The 19,406-nt window shown below is 39.0% G+C and overlaps 1 protein-coding gene across 6 annotated transcripts in view; it reads left to right on the top strand.

Moving 5' to 3' along the window:
• The window catches only part of CALY (calcyon neuron specific vesicular protein), a 105,951-nt gene that overhangs the window by 65,915 nt on the left and 20,630 nt on the right, over positions 1 to 19,406 (top strand). For 2 of the 6 annotated variants that reach the window (XM_007478089.3, XM_056797842.1), the window contains 2 exons: positions 15,148 to 15,308; positions 16,054 to 16,173. In XM_007478089.3, coding sequence (XP_007478151.1) covers positions 15,165 to 15,308; positions 16,054 to 16,173 — 264 coding nt within the window. In that variant the 5' untranslated portion in view covers positions 15,148 to 15,164. Of the gene's footprint in view, positions 1 to 6,697; positions 6,771 to 8,502; positions 8,690 to 12,447; positions 12,524 to 15,147; positions 15,309 to 16,053; positions 16,174 to 19,406 lie in introns of those variants that run through there. The other 4 variants (XM_056797834.1, XM_056797853.1, XM_056797867.1 and 1 more) reach the window with 4 other exon arrangements.

The raw sequence follows: 19,406 nt of genomic DNA, 5'->3' as shown, positions 1-19,406 counted from the left end.
TTGCCATTATTGTGGATACTATGTGTATCATTCCCTTGGTTCTTCTTACTTTATTCCAAATCAATTCAAACAAGTCTTACTAACTTTATCTGAATTCCTTACAATCAACTAATAAACAGGCACTCTGCTAGGTACTTGGAACGCCAAACCCAAAATTACATATTTCTCATCCTCCTAGGGCATGCATTCTAACATGGAAAGATAATATTTACCTATATAAACAGATATCAATAATAATAGTATTTACACAGCTTCTTAAGGTATACAAAGAACTTTACAAATATAATCTCATTTGGTAATCATCACAAACTGGGGAAGTGGTTGCTATTATTATCACCATTTTCAGATGAGGAAACTGAGACAGGCAGAGTGAAGTGACTTATCCACAGCTGGTAGTGTTCTCGAAGCTGAATTTGAACTTTGTTAGACTTCCTGACTCTAGGTCCAGCCTTCCATCTACCATGGAACCTTTGCTTAGATATTACACCTTCAAAGCAGGTATAAGGTAACCTCAGATGAAAAAGAACTCAGAGCTGAGGAGACCAGAAAAAACCTCCTGAAGAATATGGAATGTCAGTTGAGTTTTGAAGGAAAACAAAGATTCCAAAGGATGGAGGTGAAGAGGGGAAGCAATCCAGACATGGGGATAGACAGGACAAAGGAACAGCAATGGAAAATGAGATACTGTATGTTAAGAATAGCAAAAAGGCCAGTAAGGATACTGAAGAATTAGGAAGATTGCAGGTTAAAAAGAAGTTGAAATGTCAGAAAGAGGAGTTTGCTTGATACTAGAGATAATAAGAAGTAATCACTGAGATTTAATGAGTTGGGGAGTGATGAGGTCAGATATACCCTTTGAAAAAATCATTATGATTCAGATGAATGCATTGGTCAAACTTGACTCTATAGAACTGGTCTCAAAGCCTTCTCATCTTGAGAGAGAGGTGGTGGATTATGGGGAAATAATGGAGCATAGCATTGTCCAACTATCCAACAGGTCCAATTGTTTTGCTTACCTGTATACTTTGTTACAAAATGAAGATGGATTAGAGTAGGGAGAGATGTGAAGCAGGAAGACCGTTTAGGAGGCTATGACCATAGTTCTGGTGAGTGGAGAGGAGGAGATGTTTGGTTGAGCTATAGAGATAAAATCTTCAATATTTGACAACTGATTGAATGAGGGAGGTTGAGGTTGATGATACTAAGGTTGTGAGTGCCTGCTGATAGAAAGCTTGGCCATAGAATTGTCACATCCTAAATTTAGAGATGGGTTAGATATTAGAGTCCAACTAAACCAATCCCCTCATTTTATAGATAAGAAAAAGAGAGATACTTTCCCAGTGTCACACAACTAATATGTGACAGAATCTGAACTTGAATCCAAATCCTGACTCTAATCCATTGGGATTTTTTCCACATAAATACCATGATATAAAGAAGTCTGAAATGGATATGTAGAAGGAAAGATCATGAGTTTTGTTGAGTTTTACAAACCTTAGGATAGATATCCAGTCTGCAATATTCCATAGGCAGTTAGTTGGCTTTGGGGGACGAGAGCTCAGATGAGAGACTATAGCTAGATATAGAAATCTGGGAAGTAGCTGCATTGAGATGCTTATTAAACTTCTAGGTTCTGATGAGCTCACTATCCACAACATTCTCCTACCATGGTTTGTTCAGCTGATGTCCAAATGATGTTGACTCACATTCTTCTCAGTTTGTTACTACCACAAAAATGTTGCTGTGATTCTTGTGGCATATATTATTGCTGCTCAGTCATTTCACTTGTGTCCTACTCTTCATAACCCCAAATGGGCTTTTCTTGGCAAAGATCCTGGCGTAGGTTGCTATTTCCTTCTCTAGCTCATTTTACAGATGAGGAAACTGAGACAAACAGGGTGAAGTGATTTGTCCAGGGTCACGCTGCTAGGAAGTATCTGAGGCCATATTTGAACTCATGAAGTTGAGTCTTCCTGATTCCAGAGTTGATGCTTTATCCATTGAATCACTCTAGCTGCCCTCTTGTAGCATATGTGGGACTCTTATTTCTGCCTTTGGCTTCCCTGTGTATTTGTGCATCAGAAAGATGACTGAGTGACAGGTAACAACTTAGTGACTTATTTCCCATAATTTCAGATTGTTTCCAGATCAGTAGGAACCCATTCAGAGCTCTGTATGTCAGTGTGCGTGTCTTCCCACAGGACTATTAACAGTGACTGTTTCCATCTTTTTTTATCTTTGTCATTTTGGAACCCCATCATGCCCTTTCTTTCATGTCATTTTTTATTGATTTGTTTTTTACATCATCCTCATTTCCAAATATATCTGTCCATGCTCCCTAGTGAGCTATCCAATTTCCTTAATAGAAATTGAAATAAAGGCGAAAAAAGTTTAGCTAAGCTAACCAGCCCCAACAAATGTGTCTTATGGTACACCCATAGAGCTTTACCTCTGAAAAGGGGAAAAGAAACAAGTCTACATTGTTAAGCTTATCTCATATGACTTTTCCTCACATCTTCTCTGCTGAAGTAGAATTGACCACTACCTCCAAGGTGATTTCTCCTTATTTCATCTCCCTGTATTTTATGTTCTTCCCTAAATCATATTGTATCTATTTTTGTACACATCTTTTCCCTCAATCTTTAGATATTCGTCTACTGTTAGAAATGGAAAGTTTTTTTCATGATCAAATACTAGGAGTTCTTAATCTGGAGTTCATGGAGAGATTTCAGGAGGTCTGTGAATTTTGATGGCAAAATACATCTTTATTTTCATTATAATTGGTTTTCTTCATAATCCCATGGAGTTTGTTTTTGTACACTTAAAAACATCATTCTAAGAAGGAGTCCTTAGACTTCATCAGACTGTGAAAGGGTTTTATCTCACACACCTGTTTGAACAACCATTCATTACACTAGGTCAACCCCTTAACGATAAACTTCATGAGGGCAAGAACAATGCTTTATTCCTTAATGTCTTATTGAGGGAGCTAAGTGGGAAAACCAATAAAAGTCAGGGCCTCAAGTCAGGAAGACTCATCTTTCTGAGTTCAAATCTGGTCTCAGACATTTGTTAATTATGTGAACCTGGACAATTCACTTAACCCTCTTTGCCTCAGTTTCTTCATCCATGAAATGAGCCGGGGAAGAAAATGGCAAACATTTCGGGTTATCTTTGCCAAGAAAACCCCACATGAGGTCACACTTCAGTATCTTTACCAAGAAAATCCCAAATGGGGTTATGAAGAGCTGGACATTGATAAACAAGGACAAATCTTATTGTCTTCCCTCAGGCTTAGCAAAGTACACTGCACATAGTAGATAATAAATTCTTGTTGAAAGAAGGAATGATCTTTGTCAGTTGGTTGGAGTCTCACCATCTCTCTATATTTTCTTTTTGAGTCCAAGTTCCACAATGCTCCTAGAATTATATAGGTAGCAAAATAAATGAGATCAACATTCTTTATCACTTGCCTGGCATCCATTATTACCCATGCTGGGCAAACTGATGAATGGTTGATAGAATTCAGATTCCCAGGGATTCCATACCAGGCTAGAAGCTTTCTGAGCTGCTGTTACAAACGTGTATGTCACACCCACCCACCCCTGTAATGCATGTGTGTTTGCAGTTCTTAGATGAGAGATAGGGGAAGAGAATGGAACAGAGAATGACAGACAGATAGACACAGTGAGAGAGGAGACAGGTAGACAGACAGAAAGAGAGAGAGAGACAGAGACAGAGAGACAGAGAGACAGAGAGACAGAGAGAGAGAGACAGAGACAGAGAGAGAGAGAGAGACAGAGAGAGAGAGAGAGAGAGAGAGAGAGAGAGAGAGAGAGAGAGAGAGAGAGAGAGAGAGAGAGAGAGAGAATGTGATGTGGTTGGAGCACCATGACCCTCTTTTACCTTCTCCCAATTATTCTCCTGGCAACCTGCTCTTTCCCCAAAAAAACACATCATGCTTTTTTTTTCCATTTTGGAACAGATAGGAAGGTGACACTGATGGAAAGTCACTAGTCAAAATGACATCTTGGCATAAACAAATAGCTGCCAATGGGGAGCTGTCCAAAAGCCCTGTGCCTAGTTTCCACTGCTTTGCATTCATCTTTCAGGGTCACCTGCCCACAGTTTTCTTTTGGAAGACAACAGAATGCCTGACCTGTGTATGATCAAGCAATTTGAGAATCAGAGAAACTCATCTGGAAACCCTGATTTAGCAGGGACTCTAGAGGTCAGCTAGTCCAACTTACAACAGAGTGAGAATCCCCTCAGCACCAAATGATGTAATGGAAAAAGCAAAACATTTGGAACAGTTGTTTTGACTGTTTTCACATGAAAGAGACCATTGAGATCCTCTGGTCTAATCCCCCTTTTTACAGATGAGGAAATGGAGGATTAGAGAGATTTTTCCAAAGTCACACAACTAGGAAGGCATCAGAGCTAGAATTTGAATCCTATCCTCTAACTCTAAGTATTATGTTCTTTCCCCTACCTCATGTTGATTCTGTTACTTATTCCCTGGTCGAGGTAATTGATCAACTCTCTGGGCCCCAGTTTCCTTCTCTGTTGAAATGAATGGGTTAGATTAGATGATGTCTAGAGACTCTTCTAGGTCTAACATTCTGTAGTCCTCAGTATAGTCACTTCAAGCCTCTCTAGGAAGTCCTTCAGAGATGAGGGTCTCATTATTTCATGGGGGCCATTCCTTCTCCTTTGGGATCACTTCAGCTGTTACTCAGTTCATTCAATAAATGTTATTATTTATCTCCAAAGTGCTATAATAATAATTGTAAAGTGTTGATCACAGTTCCTGGCACATAGGAAGCAATATATAAATGTTAGCTATTATTTTCATATGTCAACATGTGATATTAATATAGAATAATTATTATTAAAGGGACAGTCAGGTGGCACACTGGACAGAGTCCCTGGCCTGGAGTCAGTAAGACTCATCTTCCAAGTTAAAATCTGGCTTCAGCTATGTGACTCTGGGCAATCCACTTAACCCTGCTTGCTCCAGTTTCCTCATGTAGAAAATGAGCTGGAGAAGGAAATGGTAAACTATTCCAGGATCTTTGCTAAGAAAATCCCAAATTCATTAAACCATTAAGCCAAAAGAAGTCTATAGGACTTCAATATGATTGCATTGATGTTAGGAAGTTTTTGCTTATGCTTACCCTAATTCCACCTTCCTTTACATGGCCAATTCAAGAATTTTTTTCATTGACTATACACATTTGTTAGAAGACTTTTCTTTTTCTTTTCATATTTTTCTTCAGTGGGGGAGCAGGTGGAAGATAAAGAAATGGAATTTTGTTCATTAAAAAATTCAAATTAAATTTAAAAACAAAATGAAGGCATTGGACTGGACTATCATAGGATCACAGATTCATAGTTGGAAGGGACCTCAAAAGCCAACTATTCTAAAGTGCTCATTTTATAAATATGGAATCATAGTCCATAGTTCACACCTGTATGGTGGTTTAAGGTTTATAAGGGAGATTTCTTGAGGTCTCTTTGTGTGTTAAATCCTATGTCTGATCAGGGTTATCATTGAGCAGGTATCTGATGCTATGCTGGGGAGATTATTGAATCAATAGGACTTGACCCAACCATCCTCTTGCCTTACTATGGCAATTCATTTCCTTCAAGGACAAGGATGCTCTGCATTTCTTGCACATCCTAACTCTAATGTTCAGTAGGCTAGTCCACAGACTTCTGACACTTGAGGTTATTGTTGACTGACCTAATGTCTGGCCATTTTTATTTAGTTGATGTACAGGATATAGTGTGTAGAATTGTTTTTCCCTGGCTTCATTTTGTACATGTGGGCAGTTGTGCTCCTTTAACCTTGGGTTGGAGAGCAGAGACATTCCTAGAACTGTCTCCAACTTTGAATACCTCAGGGTGCTGCACAGTCATCAGAGAACTGAATTGGGACAAACACTAGAAGTCTCAGTCCCAGCCAAAGATCCCCAGCAAGGCAATAGGGCCACAAGGCAGTTGAAGATTCCACCATCTCTAAGGCCATACCAATATTGGCCAGTAGACTCCATTTTCCATCAATGGTCAGACAGCATAGCTAGAGATACAGCTGAGATCATTAAAGCAGAGATTTGGAGATACCTCAGGGTAGCCAGTTGGCATAGTGGGTAAAGTTTAGGTCTGGGGTCAGGAAGACTCAACTTAGGGAGTTGAAATGTGGCCTCAGCCATTAGTTGTGTGGCCCATTGCACTTTTAGACCACTCTAGCTCTTAAGAACAAACTGAATCCTTCTTCTAATGATTAGAATCCTCATCTAAATCTAATCTAATTAGAATTCTAATCTAAATCTAAATCTAATTCTAATCTAAAGATTAGAATCTAATCTGACTGTCTTTGCCTTCTTATAACTTTTACTTTCTAGTCCTCAAATAGATTCTGTTCCATCCATTGACCCTGTTTTCCTCAGTTTCCTCATCTGTAAAATGAATTGGAAAAGGAAATGGCAAACCACTCCAGTATCTTTGCCAAGAAAAACTCAAGTGGGCCCACAAAAAGTTGGAAACAACTGAACAGCAATAACTTATACTCAGAGGTCATCTCATATAGCAACCTCATTTTTCAAACATGAAGAAATTTGAGGACCAGAAAAATAAAGTGACCTGCCACAGGTCACATAGATAGCAATTATGACAGGCATTATGAGGTAATGGAATGAGCACTGTATTTAGTCAGAGGACCTCTGTTCAAATCCCACCTTTGCAACTTACTCCCTATGTAATCTTCGGTAAGTAAGTCACTTCACTTTTCTGTATACTCCTCTATTTCTTCATCTATAAAATGAAGGGGTTAGATTGGCTGGCTGCTATGGAGTCTTCAAACTAGATATTTATAATTCTATATATGCAAAGGCCAATGCCCCCCCACACAGATACGAAATTTTGAAGCCTTTCATCAGAAGGGGGTCCATCTGATGAAAGCCCTATGAAATACTTCCATGTTTTAGAGGGTGAACCTTTGAGCCCATTATCTGCTTTTCTTCCTTCTTTTCTGGGTCTAGCTAAAGAATGCAACATTCCCTACTCTCACAGCAGGACCATTTTGTTGAAAAGCAGATTATAGCAGTGATCTCGGGGGTTCCTGCTTCTCCTTGAGTGCCAATGACTTATTTCTCTTTCCTCATGGAACAGCCCTGAAATATGAAAAGCATTCATTCTCTCTCTTTGATTTACACCAACAAGTGTCATGGTGGTAAAAATGAGTAGTGAAACCCTCATATTTCTCAAAATAATTGACACAAAGACTGCTTAGTAGTACATCCCAAGATGCCACTAACTGCATCTGAACCCAGGTCAGAAGACCTCTAAACTCTGGACACAATGAGAGACCAGGGAGAATGGAGAATGGTTCATTGTTACACACGTACCCAAAAACCTCCTGTGATTCCTTACTGCCAACAGGTTCAAGTTTAAACTCTTTGTCCTGGTATTTAAAATAATTTGTAAAAGAATAATAATTTGTAATCAATCCATAAGAAATTTTTAAGTTTTATTAAGAAATGCCAGATTAAATGGGCATTTTCATATATTATAGTAGAACAGAATAAGATGATTATATCTAATGCTGAAAAATCTCTATTGTTCATAGCTTGCTTTTCTTTCTGAGTATATAAATTCATCTATAGCTTCCAAGGGGCAATTTTGATGGTACAGTAAGTAGAATACTGGACCTGAAGTCAGGAAAACTCATCTTCATGAGTTCAAATCTGGCCTCAGACACTTACTAATTGTGAGACCCTGGGCAAGTCACTTACTTAACATTGTTTGCCTTAGTTTCCTCCACTGTAAAATAAACTAGAGAAGGAAATAGCAAATTACTCCAGTATCTTTGCCAAGAAAATCCCAAAAGGCGTCAGGAAGATTTAGACACAACTTAAAAACGACTGAAGAACAATCTTTCCAAAGCTGTCCTACTTCAACAAGGATAACACTGCTAGGCACTGGGGAGATAAAAGGACAAAAATGAAATAATCCCTACCCTCAATCATAGACACTTAGACCTAGAAGGGACTCCAAGAGTCCATCTAGTCTGGTCAGTGTCTAAATTGGAACATTTTCTTTGACACCTATGAAGAGTCATCTAGATTGAAGACTTCTAGGAATGTGGAATTTATTTCCTCATCTACCAGCACATTTCAATTCTTGCCAACTACTTCCTAAAGAACATTTCTCTTTCCCTATAACCTCTACCCATGGATTCTGGTTCTGCCCACTTAGGACAAGCAAAACAAAGATAATCCCTCTTTTCGTTAGGGGAAGACAGTGACCATGTGCCTCCTAAGACTTCTTTTTTAGGATATAATTTTTTGCTTAAGTAAGTCAGCATTTTACTTTGTCAGAAGAAATTCTTCTTGGGAGAAATATAAGTTGGTTCTCTTGATAATGAGGAGATTCCTCTTTTAGGATGGCATTGGTCAAGATTGATCCTGAAATTACTTTGTCTTGGATTATTTGTCAGATAATTTCAAAGCAAGGATCTCAGAGACCACAGAGTTCTACAATATCTCAGACAAGAAGTTATCCTTTCTCCTTTCAAGTCTTCCAGTGATGGGGAAGTTATTCACAGACTCTGAGAGTTGGAAGACATCTCAAAGGGCAACTGGTCCAACTTGTACCTGAATAGGAATCTCTTCTGTGATATCACTGATAAGTAGTCCACCCAACTCCTGTCTGAAGATCTATACCAATAGGAAACTCACCTCCTCTGGAAATAGTCCATTGCCCTTTTAGATCTCTCTAGTTTTTTGGAAAAAAAATGAAAACTTCTAATCCAGCTGCAACTTAATCTTAAATACTTCTCTTTCTAGATCCCAAATGGGCTCGGCTCCATCCAGTCTAATCTTACTATAAGAATAAGAATATGAGTTCATTAAGGACATGCCTGGGGGAAGTAATTATAGATCAATAGAAAGAGCCTTGGAGACCCAATTTCAGGTCCTACTTCTGTGATTTAAGTGCTGTGAAACCTTGAATAAGTCCTCTGTTAAGCCTGAGCTGCCCTGTCTGTCAAATGAGAATAATAAGCCTTGCATTACCTATTTCACAAGGTGGTGGCAAGAAGGAAATGTGATAAAGTATGCAAGGCACTATGCCGGAGTTACTTAGTATTTTGATATCTAGAATAGTGCCGTGAACATAGAATGTAGTATAAATGTTTTTTTTTTAATTTAATGGAATTTACTATCCTTTTGCTCCCAGCCATCATTTCCCCTTTTCCCATAACACTGAGCAAAGCACTCTCCTAATTTTGTGTGCTTTAGGATAGGAATGCTGATCTCATTGGTAAGGGGAATTCCCACAAAAGACATTGCCTTTCCCAATGGAAACTGGTACCACCTTTGCAAATTTATCTTGGAGAATTACTTGGGACAATGGGAAGTTAAATGACTTTCCTAGGATTGCCCAAAGGGTGGCAGAGGCAAGACTCAAACTCAGGGTTTCCTGACTGAAAGGATAATATAATATAATGAGGCTTCTCCTCATTATACTACAACTCACATAGTAAGTGGGGTCCAAACTGGCTAACCTAGAAGAGATAGCCTCCTGACCAAGGTTTTTTTAGGAATAAAGTGTGGGAGAGTCAAACAAAATCAGTCCTATTTTTCCCTCTGAATAAAAGAAATAAGAGTAGTCATAGAGTAGCCAAAATGATATTGAAAGGAAAACTACGAATTGATTTTTATAAATCATAGATTGAAAGGGGGAAGGAACTTTATTTTTAATTTTTTTCTTTTTTTCTTTTGGATCTCCTTTATCCAAGGATTCTTAAACTGGAGTTCAGATATCTCAAGAGGCAATGCCTCTCAATTTCCTTCTATTTTCAGGAGTCAGCCCTATCAAAAAGAGATACTATATAGGGCTGTATAATGCCCAAAGGAAAGGAAGGCAGATCTGTGAGAGGGAGAGTAATTGCCTTCCTAGTTAAAGAAGAATGTGATCCCTCAGGAGTGACATGGTGCTCCTGACTAGATTATTAGCAACACCCGCCTAATAATAACTCTTCAAAAGTTAGGAAGCAGAATGGCATGGAATTCATTTCTTTCTTCCTACAGCCTTTAAGCTACTTATCTCTATCAAAGAGGCAGAAAAGGATGGTTTGTTTGGGGAACAAGGAAGATAATAGATGTCAAGGGAAATGTTACTAGTAAGAGGAAATGATATGATGGGCTCTTGAGGAGGACAGAGGCTTTCTTACTTTTTTCTGAGCACTCAGAGAATCTAATCATGGATATGGGGAAAACTTAGGGCTGCTGCTTTTGGAAACAATTGCAGGTTTTCTGTTAGAAAGAAACAAATGTTGGCAGGGTGAATAAATAGGCCTGGATTTCTATAAGTAGGCAATGGTGGTTTAATGGGGAAAAAAGAATCTGATTATGAACCAGATTTCATGATTTCTCCTTCTGACTCTGCTGTGTATTTCTTATATACCCCAGATTGGTCACTATGTATCTTTGGGACTCAGTTGCCTCATGTGTAAAATGGGTAATCTCAAAGACATTTTCAAAACTCATTTCTAAGATTCTAAGGCTATAACTTATGATTCTATGATTGATTATTTGACCTGGAGATCCTCTTTTCTCTGGGTCTCAGTTCCTCCATCTGTGAAGTGAGGCATTTAGACTAGAGGTTCATTTCAGATTCTTTGTGATGATTTCAGAAAGTTTGGTGAGCAAGGACTCATGGGGACTACTCTCTTAACTTCTTTCTCACTACCTTAATGAAATCTACTAAACTCCTTCCTTTTAGCTTAAAGCTGTCTCTTTTTTTCAAGTACAAATCTCATTGGGAAAATGTTTTAGGATATGCTTCAGTGTCATTTTATTCTGAGGAAATTTCTATTATCTCTAAAATTCTATGTCTTCTCTAGAGCAAGTTTTGAGAAAATAGAGTTGCTAGGTGTTTAAAACATATGCCATCAAAGTTCAGTAGATAGAGAGTTAGCCCTAGAGAGGGAAGGTTCAAATTTGGCTTCACACACTTTCTAGCTGTGTGATTCTGGGCAAGGTTTAGCCCCAGTTATGTAGCTCTTACCATTCTTGTGCCTTGAAACTGATACTTACTATTGATTCTAAGATGGAAGGTAAGAGTTTAAAAATGAACAAAACATGCCACCAAGTACCAGGAAAAGGGTAATGAAAGGAGAGTGGGGAATATTCAAGATAAGTCTAGTTGTCTTTATCATTTTGTAACAGAACTTCTTTAGATGGAAACAATATGGCTACAGTAGTAGAGCTCTATAGAAGAGAATCTAATAGCCTCTGTTGCTTGGATAAGTCATTGGCCTCCCTTAGGCCATGGTTTCCTGAATGAAGAAGAAGAGATTGGACTAGAGGGCCTCATGCCCCTGCCTTTATGACCCTCTTATCTCTAGATAGTTGCAATCATTCTTAAGTTTTCAATAATAAACCCACAAGCATCTATTGAGCACTGTTAGACCCTGGGATTGCAAAGGCAAACAAGTCTTTGTCCTCAAGGATCTAACAGTCTATCTTGGAAGATAATAGACATGAAAAAAAATATATATATATATATCATGAACTAAGTACAAAATAATTCTTATGGGGGAAGGCATTAATAACTGGTTGGATATGAAAAGGTCTCATGGAAGAGATGAACTAGACTTTGAAGGAAACAATATTCTGAAAGACTTGGAAAAGGCCAAGACTAACTATTTAGAAGCAAGAAGCTTTGAGGAAGGAGGGATTCTTGTTGAATGAACAGTGGGAGAATGGATCAATAACATCCTCAATATTTGCAAACAATTCTCTATGTGCTAACTTCTTCAGTTCTCACTACAGCCTCCTGAGGCCACTAGGAAGGTACCATGCTGGATTGCATGACCTGGAACAAATCATTTACCTTCTCTAGACCTCATTTTCCTCACCTGTAAAACTAAGGGTTAAGTTAAGTGATCTCCCAAAGGCCTCACTTAAGAGACATCATTTCCAAACCTTCTTAAACTCGATATTCTGCCCCTTCTCCTCCTTCTTATATCCTATGAACCTTGTGTTCAATGGTTCCTCCTTGATGACAGAGAGCTATGAAAGAGAACAGAATGAATGGAAGGTAAGACAGAGATTGATGATGTTTTCATCAGGTTAGCTGTCAGACCTAATGCCCATGGCTTGGTTGCTCATGTCTCTTTCCTAGTCCTCCCCTTTATCCTTTATGGGGAAAAGAGTCTTTACTCATAAAAGCCCAAGAATTGGGCTCAAGGTTCCCCATTTCACAACAGCCACCAGGGTATTGAATCTATTTCTTTAGGTTTCTAGCCTCTGGAATGCTAATCTCTGTAGCACAGAATATTTAGTGAAACCATGTTTATACTGCATCTTAATCTTTTAAAAGCACTTATGCCTCAAAAACCTTGTGAATTATGGAGCTCAAGTATTTCTCCACTTTACAGATGAGAAAATCCAAGACTTAGAATTATCAACTTACTTGCTCAGGACAACTACATGGCTGGTAAATGATATCAATTGTAAGTCCTGTGCTCTTTCCACAATATTCTGCTGTTTCTCTATATAACTCCTACTATTTTGCTATGCTATTATAAGAACTGTCATTCATTCAGTCCTTTAAGGTTTGCAAAGTGCTTTACAGACTTTCTTCCATTTGATCTTTGTAACAGTACTGTGAAATGTTATGCACATTATTCTCATCTTACAGATAAAGAAACTGAGGCTGAAAAGTTAAATGATTCACAATACACACAGAGATCACAGGATCATAGATTTAATACTAGAAGGGATCTTTGATATACTCAGAGTCAAAAAGGAAAAAAAAAAGTAATACTCAAAGAGTCCACTAAATCCAGCTGCTCTTTTTAGAAATGAAGAAATTGAGACTAAGAGCTTAAGTGACTTGCCAGAGATGCATTACTAAATAGGTGTTTGGGGTAGGATTTGAACTGAGATTTTTGTGCCTGTATTCTGTTAACTATACCCCAGTCTTTCCCAATCAATTAACAAACATTTAATTATTTGCTATGGGCCAGACACTAGGGACAGAAATACCAAAGGAATGCTTTCAATAATTTTGCCTTCTAATAAGGGAGATATGAACATATGTAATTATATAAGTAATGAATAGAAGATAATTTGGGGTAGGAATACAATAAGTGACTGAGATGGGATTTGAACCCAGGGCTTTGACTCCAAGTGCTAGATATTATTTTTTAAAACCATTAACTCCTGTGTATTGGTTCAAAAGTAGCAAGGGCTAGGCAATTGGGATTAAGTGATTTGCCCAAGGTCACACAATGAAGGGAGTATCTGAAACCACATTTGAACCCAGGATTTCCTGTCTCTAGGCTAGGATCTCAGTCTACTGGACCACCTCTCTATGTCCTGGATATTATCCTCTAAGCTATATTCCTCTTTCATGTTCACTGAATTGTCCTCTGTCAGGGGTGATTCATCATTCAGAAGAGTCCAATCTTTATCCTTAAAGGAAAAGGATTTCTATAGCTGATTCCAGGGGCAAGAACCTTCATGATATCTCCTCCTGGGTTCAGGCAGTGAGGCTGTTCTGATGGTTGAGATCCATTCATCCTGACCCCATTGCAATTTCTCCCCTTCTCTTCTTTCTCCTGGGCCTCTGCTGGGCCCTGAGCTATTACTTTTCTCAGTTCTCTGACTCCTCTGCCACATTAGATTGCTTTCAGGGTCAACTACTTTCCCTCTTTGTGAGTAAAGTTCTGCTAGCTTGCATTCCTCCTGTCTCAGCTCCTCTGTCTCATTTGATTTCCAATCTCTCCCAGTAGCTATTGCCAAAATGTGCCTAGTTCTCTCTTGCTGTGTGACCAAGTATTCAGTGAGTTAAAGCAAAAATCTATCAGACAAGAAACTTGATTCCTTCCTGGAATCATTTTTATTTAACATCAGATCTGGAGCTTGGAAGCAATCTCATCAGAAGGCTATCTCATCAGAAGAAGTTCAGAGAAGTTACATTATTTGCCTAAGATCACATAGCTGTTTAGTGGGAGAGTGGGAGGGCTAAGAACATAGGTCCCCTAATATCCAAGGCTCTTTGAATTCCATTGATGCTATAAGCATGGTGCCCTTGATGGCCAAACTCAGCTTGGATCCTCATATTTATTTGGTCAATATTTTCTAACCTGAAAGGGCTCTTGAAATGTATGCAAAGCATCCTGTTAAGCACTGGGGGTACAGACAGGAAAAGCATAGATAGTCTTTGGTCTCAAGGAGCTCCCATTCTAATGGGAGATACAATATTTATAGGCAATTTTGTCTGGAGGTCAGATGGAAAGGTCTCATGGTCCCTAGGGTGCTGTAGTAATGCAGATGGGGATGTTCCATCTTAAATGTCATTTGCATTGATAAAATCTTAACAGTTTCTTATCAAATGATATTTTGTACATATATTCTATTATATATATAGGCTTTGCAAACCATAAAGTACTCTATCAATGTAAGCTACTGATGATGATGCTACCGGTCTTCAACCACAGGGACAGAGAACAAAATCCATCTGGGTTCTCCAATTTACTTTCCAGACTGCCTGTGGCCTGCCTAAATATGCTGGGAATTCATTTATTTACCTTGTGGCAGTAAATTGCCTATACAATGTTCTTTGGGGAACTGGTTGAATCCCTTTCATTAATGCTAATAGCAAGATTGTCCACCTCACCAAATGCATTTACGCTTTTGATGAGCTTTCTCAAGATCTCTAGGGGATAAGAATTCTGTTTCCTTGAATTAGTCAGGCTGTTGAGAGACTTTGGCTTGTTTTTTTTTTTTTTAATGACTCTCATTACATTGCACGATGGAAAGGATTGAACATCATCATTAATTATGATTCTGGTCACAGATGTTATGGTATGGCAGAGTAGAGGGGTCAAACGGTGGCATACAGCCCATAGCATTCCTGAGGGCTGCTGAAACCAGATGAAAATGGAGTTCCTATCTGATTTTAATGTGGTGATGTACAAATAAGAGAAATATATAAAATGAGGTTTTCTAAGTTAATATTCAGGAAGCCAGTAGAATATGGGTGCCATGACAGTGGCCTGGCTCAAAAGTGGTATTTGGGAAGAGCAGAATGATTTTTCAGAGAAACTGACCAGCTGTCTCTTTACTTTAGGACAACTTTGAGTCATCATGGTGAAATTGGGGAGTAACCTGTCAGAGAAGCCAGAGAAGGAACAGGGCAGTGGAGGTGGTGGAGGGGAAGATGGCTTTGATACCATCCCTTTGATAACCCCACTGGATGTCAACCAGTTACAGCAACCATTCCCTGACAAGGTAATGTGAGCAGTGCCCACAAAGACCATAACACGTGTGAGTATGTACTCTTGGGAGATCTGAATGACAGGGAGAACATGAGTTGAGCCTTGAAAGGCACTAGAGATTACAAGAAGCTAACACTTTCCTTTGTTTCCTTTACAATAATGAAACATTGCTTTCCCAATCGCTACAATTTAAAATGGTACAAATGAACGTGTCTGAAGAAGTACATTCATTCATGTCTTTGTGTTCCCTTTACAACTGGAGGAATAACCTTACTTGTTGATGACTTCTTGGTTTTGTACTTTCAGTTATTTTCATCCCCCATTCCAGTAAATATTATATGTATAGAAAAGAAAGAAGTAAACATTTAAACAAAACCAACAAATACATTGCCCAAATCTGTATACCATATTACATACCTATGGTTCCCACTCCTACCCCCCTATCCCTACCCCTCAAAGAAGGAAGGGACACTCATCTCTCCATCTCTTAGGGCCCTTATAAAAGTTGTTGCTCTACTATGTAGAAAAGTATAAAGTGAACAAAAGGTCAGGAAAGCTAAGCTTAGAGGGCATAGTGACTTAGCAACAACACTGGTACTAAAATCTAGACCTCTTCACTCCCAGGCCATTATACTAAAGTAGGTTCTTTTCTCTATTTCCATATGGTCATCCATTTCCACTGGCAAGTTTTTTGGGGGGTATATATGTGGTAAGGCACTTGAGGGACCTCCATTGCTAAACCATTTCTCTTCCCACAGGTAATAGTCAAGACTCGAACGGAATACCAGCTTCAATCAAAGAAGAAAAGAAAGTTACATGTTCCTGGAATCAAGAGGCTGAATGTCAATCTCTATGATGAAGTATCAGAAAAAGTCAAGGTAAAGACAACACCACCCATAGGGTCCCTTTGCTCATTTTTCCCTTCAGGAAAGAGAAATGAGAAAGTCTTCAAAAAGTCTCTGTGGAGGATAGAAAGCTGGTTGGAACACTGTCAGTCTTGGCTATGGCTTGGATTGTCTCAATGAGGAAGAAGAGTCTTGAGAGTCAAAAGAATTCCCTGTATATATTAGTAGCCTGGATACATAAGTAAAATCCAGCCAAGGGACCTAATGGGGTATTATTTGGGGATGCCAAGTGTTGTAGAGTGGTATCTAGGATCCTACTTTGGGACCCAATTGGAAATGTCCATCAGAGATTGGATGCCTGAGGGACTTCTGGATAAAGGAGTTTTAGTAAAGAGCTCTTGGTGAAGATGGGCTCTTAAGTTGGCTATTGTCCATGAAGGGGCCATGTGGACAAAACAGGCATTTCTTCATCTTATTGGAAAGATGAATACTTTAGAAAGGGGTGAGGGAGGAACCTTAGCAAGTCTTAATGACAAAGAGGACAAAGGGAATGTAGAGACTTGCTTCTTTTAAAATCAGTCCCATTGGAGTGACTATTACTTTGGTGGCATGAACACTTGAGACTTTTGGAAACGGTTTCAAAGAACAGAATGAAACAATGATATGGTGTTGCTTGTTATCTTTCATTCAACCATTCAGCACCTGAGGAACAAGGGAAGCCAGTCAAGGAATTCTAGTTTGATAAGGAGAAGACCTGATCTAGATACAATGCTGTTCCATTGTCAAAGTGTGACCATAAGACCACTGATAACTAAAGGGTGGAGATAAACAGAGGATAGGTCCATAGATTTGGAGATGGAAGGGACCATGGAGATCATGGAATCCAACCTTCTTACTTTATAGAGAAAACTGAGGTCACCTTGCCTAGGATCACACATGTGGCAAGCTGCAGAAACTTGATTCAAACTCAAGTTAATGAACTCTAAACCCAATTTTCTTTGGATTATACCATGCTACTCCAGCATGGGTTGGTTTAACCAATTAGAGTTAAAAATGAAAGAAATATGCCCCAAATTGAGGGAGTTCAAGTCCAAAATCAGGCTGCCTTCTAAAGCTCAGGTCATTTTTTTTCTTCAAAGTTAACATGGACACTCCATATCCATCTGGTGGTCTCTTCCTGTCTCTAGCTGATTCTACCACCCTAATACATAACAAACTTCAGTATTACCCCTCTTTTCAGAACATGTTCCCAAGCTTTGGGGGCCTGGCTTTGTGGTGTGGTCTTGGTACAAAGCCTCTGCCAATTCTGAGTTTCATGGGTTGTGCCCTTTCTTTAGGCTTATCAGTCTTTAATGGGTCACCCCTAAAGCCTCTGAGGTGGACCCATCTATTTCCTCCAACAAACAGTTCTTAAGCACCTGACTCTAGTGTTTGGCAATTAGTAGATGCTATATAAATTACTATCACTATTCCCTACCTCTATTCCTCCCTAAAGTGTTGGGGATGTAAAGACAAAACATGCCTTTCTTCAGGGGATTTATATTTTCCTGGAGTGCTGGTGGCAGGATTTAACATGCAAATAGATAAAAAGAAGGTAATTTGGGGAAGAGTGGAGGCACTAGAGACTTGGAGCAGGGATGGGTGGCACGGAGGAGATCAGAGAATTTAGAGGAGTTAGCACCTGAGTTGAATCTTGAAGAAAGATAAAGAATTCTGACAGGCAAAGATAAGGGATGGCATTCAAGGTGTGGGTTACAGCATTCATGAATGCATAAGCAATGAGAGATAGCATGTCAAATCTGGGGAACAGCTGGTAGTCCAGCTTTATTGGAGCTTAGAATGGGGAGAAGGGAATAAATGTGAAATAAATCTGGAAAGGTAGAAAGATTGTGGAAGTCTTGAAATGACAGACTGAGGAATTTGTGTGTGTGTGTGTGTGTGTGTGTGTGTGTGTGTGTGTCTTTTAACCTAAAGGTAATAGGTAGTCACTAAGGATTTCTGATCTGGGGAATGACAGGATCAGACTTCCTTCTCTCTGGGTGGGTGGCCTATATTCTATTCTCACAACAATCCATTTTTCTCTCAATTGGTCTTAATCTAAATGCGTTCTCTGCATCCCCATTCTTATTCTGAAGTGAGCATATCTTCTTAATATGGAAGACTATTCATTTATTTTTTATATATCTCTTTAAATGAAATGGAGACAGGATACCCAAAATGGTGTGTGGATACCATCACTTTCTAAGAGCAGGGGCTGTTTTTACCCATTTTGTCTTTATGTCTCACCCATGAATCACCCAATGATTCCCTGAACATAGGAGGTGTTTAATAAGTACATGAGCAGATGAATTAGCAATTGATTAGCTTTTGTTTGTCTAGATTCTGGAGGAGAGATGAAAACAATTCATTTTTCTGGGAAATGGACAAGAATATGGTCAAGTTTGGCTACCGTTCTCTCAAAGAGCAGATCTTGAAATATTAAATTCATAAACCTCTGAAAGGCTTCTCAAATGGTACAATCCAGCATTCATAAAGACTGGAACTAAGGAAAACCCATAGCTAAGTAATAAATACAAGGTCCTTCCTATAGCAGAGGATATCAGAGAGGATGCAGAAGTTGAGATACATACAGAAAATGAAATCAAGGATGAGAGAGAGAGAGAGAGAGAGAGAGAGAAGCATAGCTCTATAAGAATATATTGTGAATTGTAAAATTCTGAAGAAAGTGAGGGAAAAGGCATGGGTGTTATATCCAGAGTTGAGCAAAGAAAGAGTTTAGACATGACTATTGTTTGGGCTGGATAGGACAATGATCACTAACAACACAGAAACCACAAACCACTCAAGATCATTTTATTTTAGTTTTTCCTCTGTCAAGCAACAAATATTGAACATCTATGACAGTGGGTCAGACACTATAGTAGATGCTTGGAATCTGAGTACCAACAATAAAACTCTCCCTACTTGCAAAAAAAAAATCTTGCATTTTAATGGAGGAGACAAGCACATATAAAAATATATATCAAGGAAAATGAGACTTGACCCAGAAAGGGAAGATCAAAAGTGGCTAATGGGATCATAGAAGTTAAGTGACTTGCCTAGGGTCCCACAGCTAGTAAGTATCTGAGGCCAGATTTAAATTCAAGATTTCCTGACTCCAACTCCACTATTTCATGCCCTGTACCACATAGTCAGGGGGCATCTCAGATAACTGGCAGTTAGGAAACACAGTGGACAGAGCACTGGACCTGGGGTCAGGAAGACCT

The sequence above is a fragment of the Monodelphis domestica genome, chromosome 1, assembly GCF_027887165.1.
Source record: "Monodelphis domestica isolate mMonDom1 chromosome 1, mMonDom1.pri, whole genome shotgun sequence".
In the NCBI taxonomy this organism is placed as follows: Eukaryota; Metazoa; Chordata; class Mammalia; order Didelphimorphia; family Didelphidae; genus Monodelphis; species Monodelphis domestica.
The sequence above is the reverse complement of the archived record's forward strand: the minus strand, read 5'-3'. Positions and strand labels throughout refer to the sequence as shown.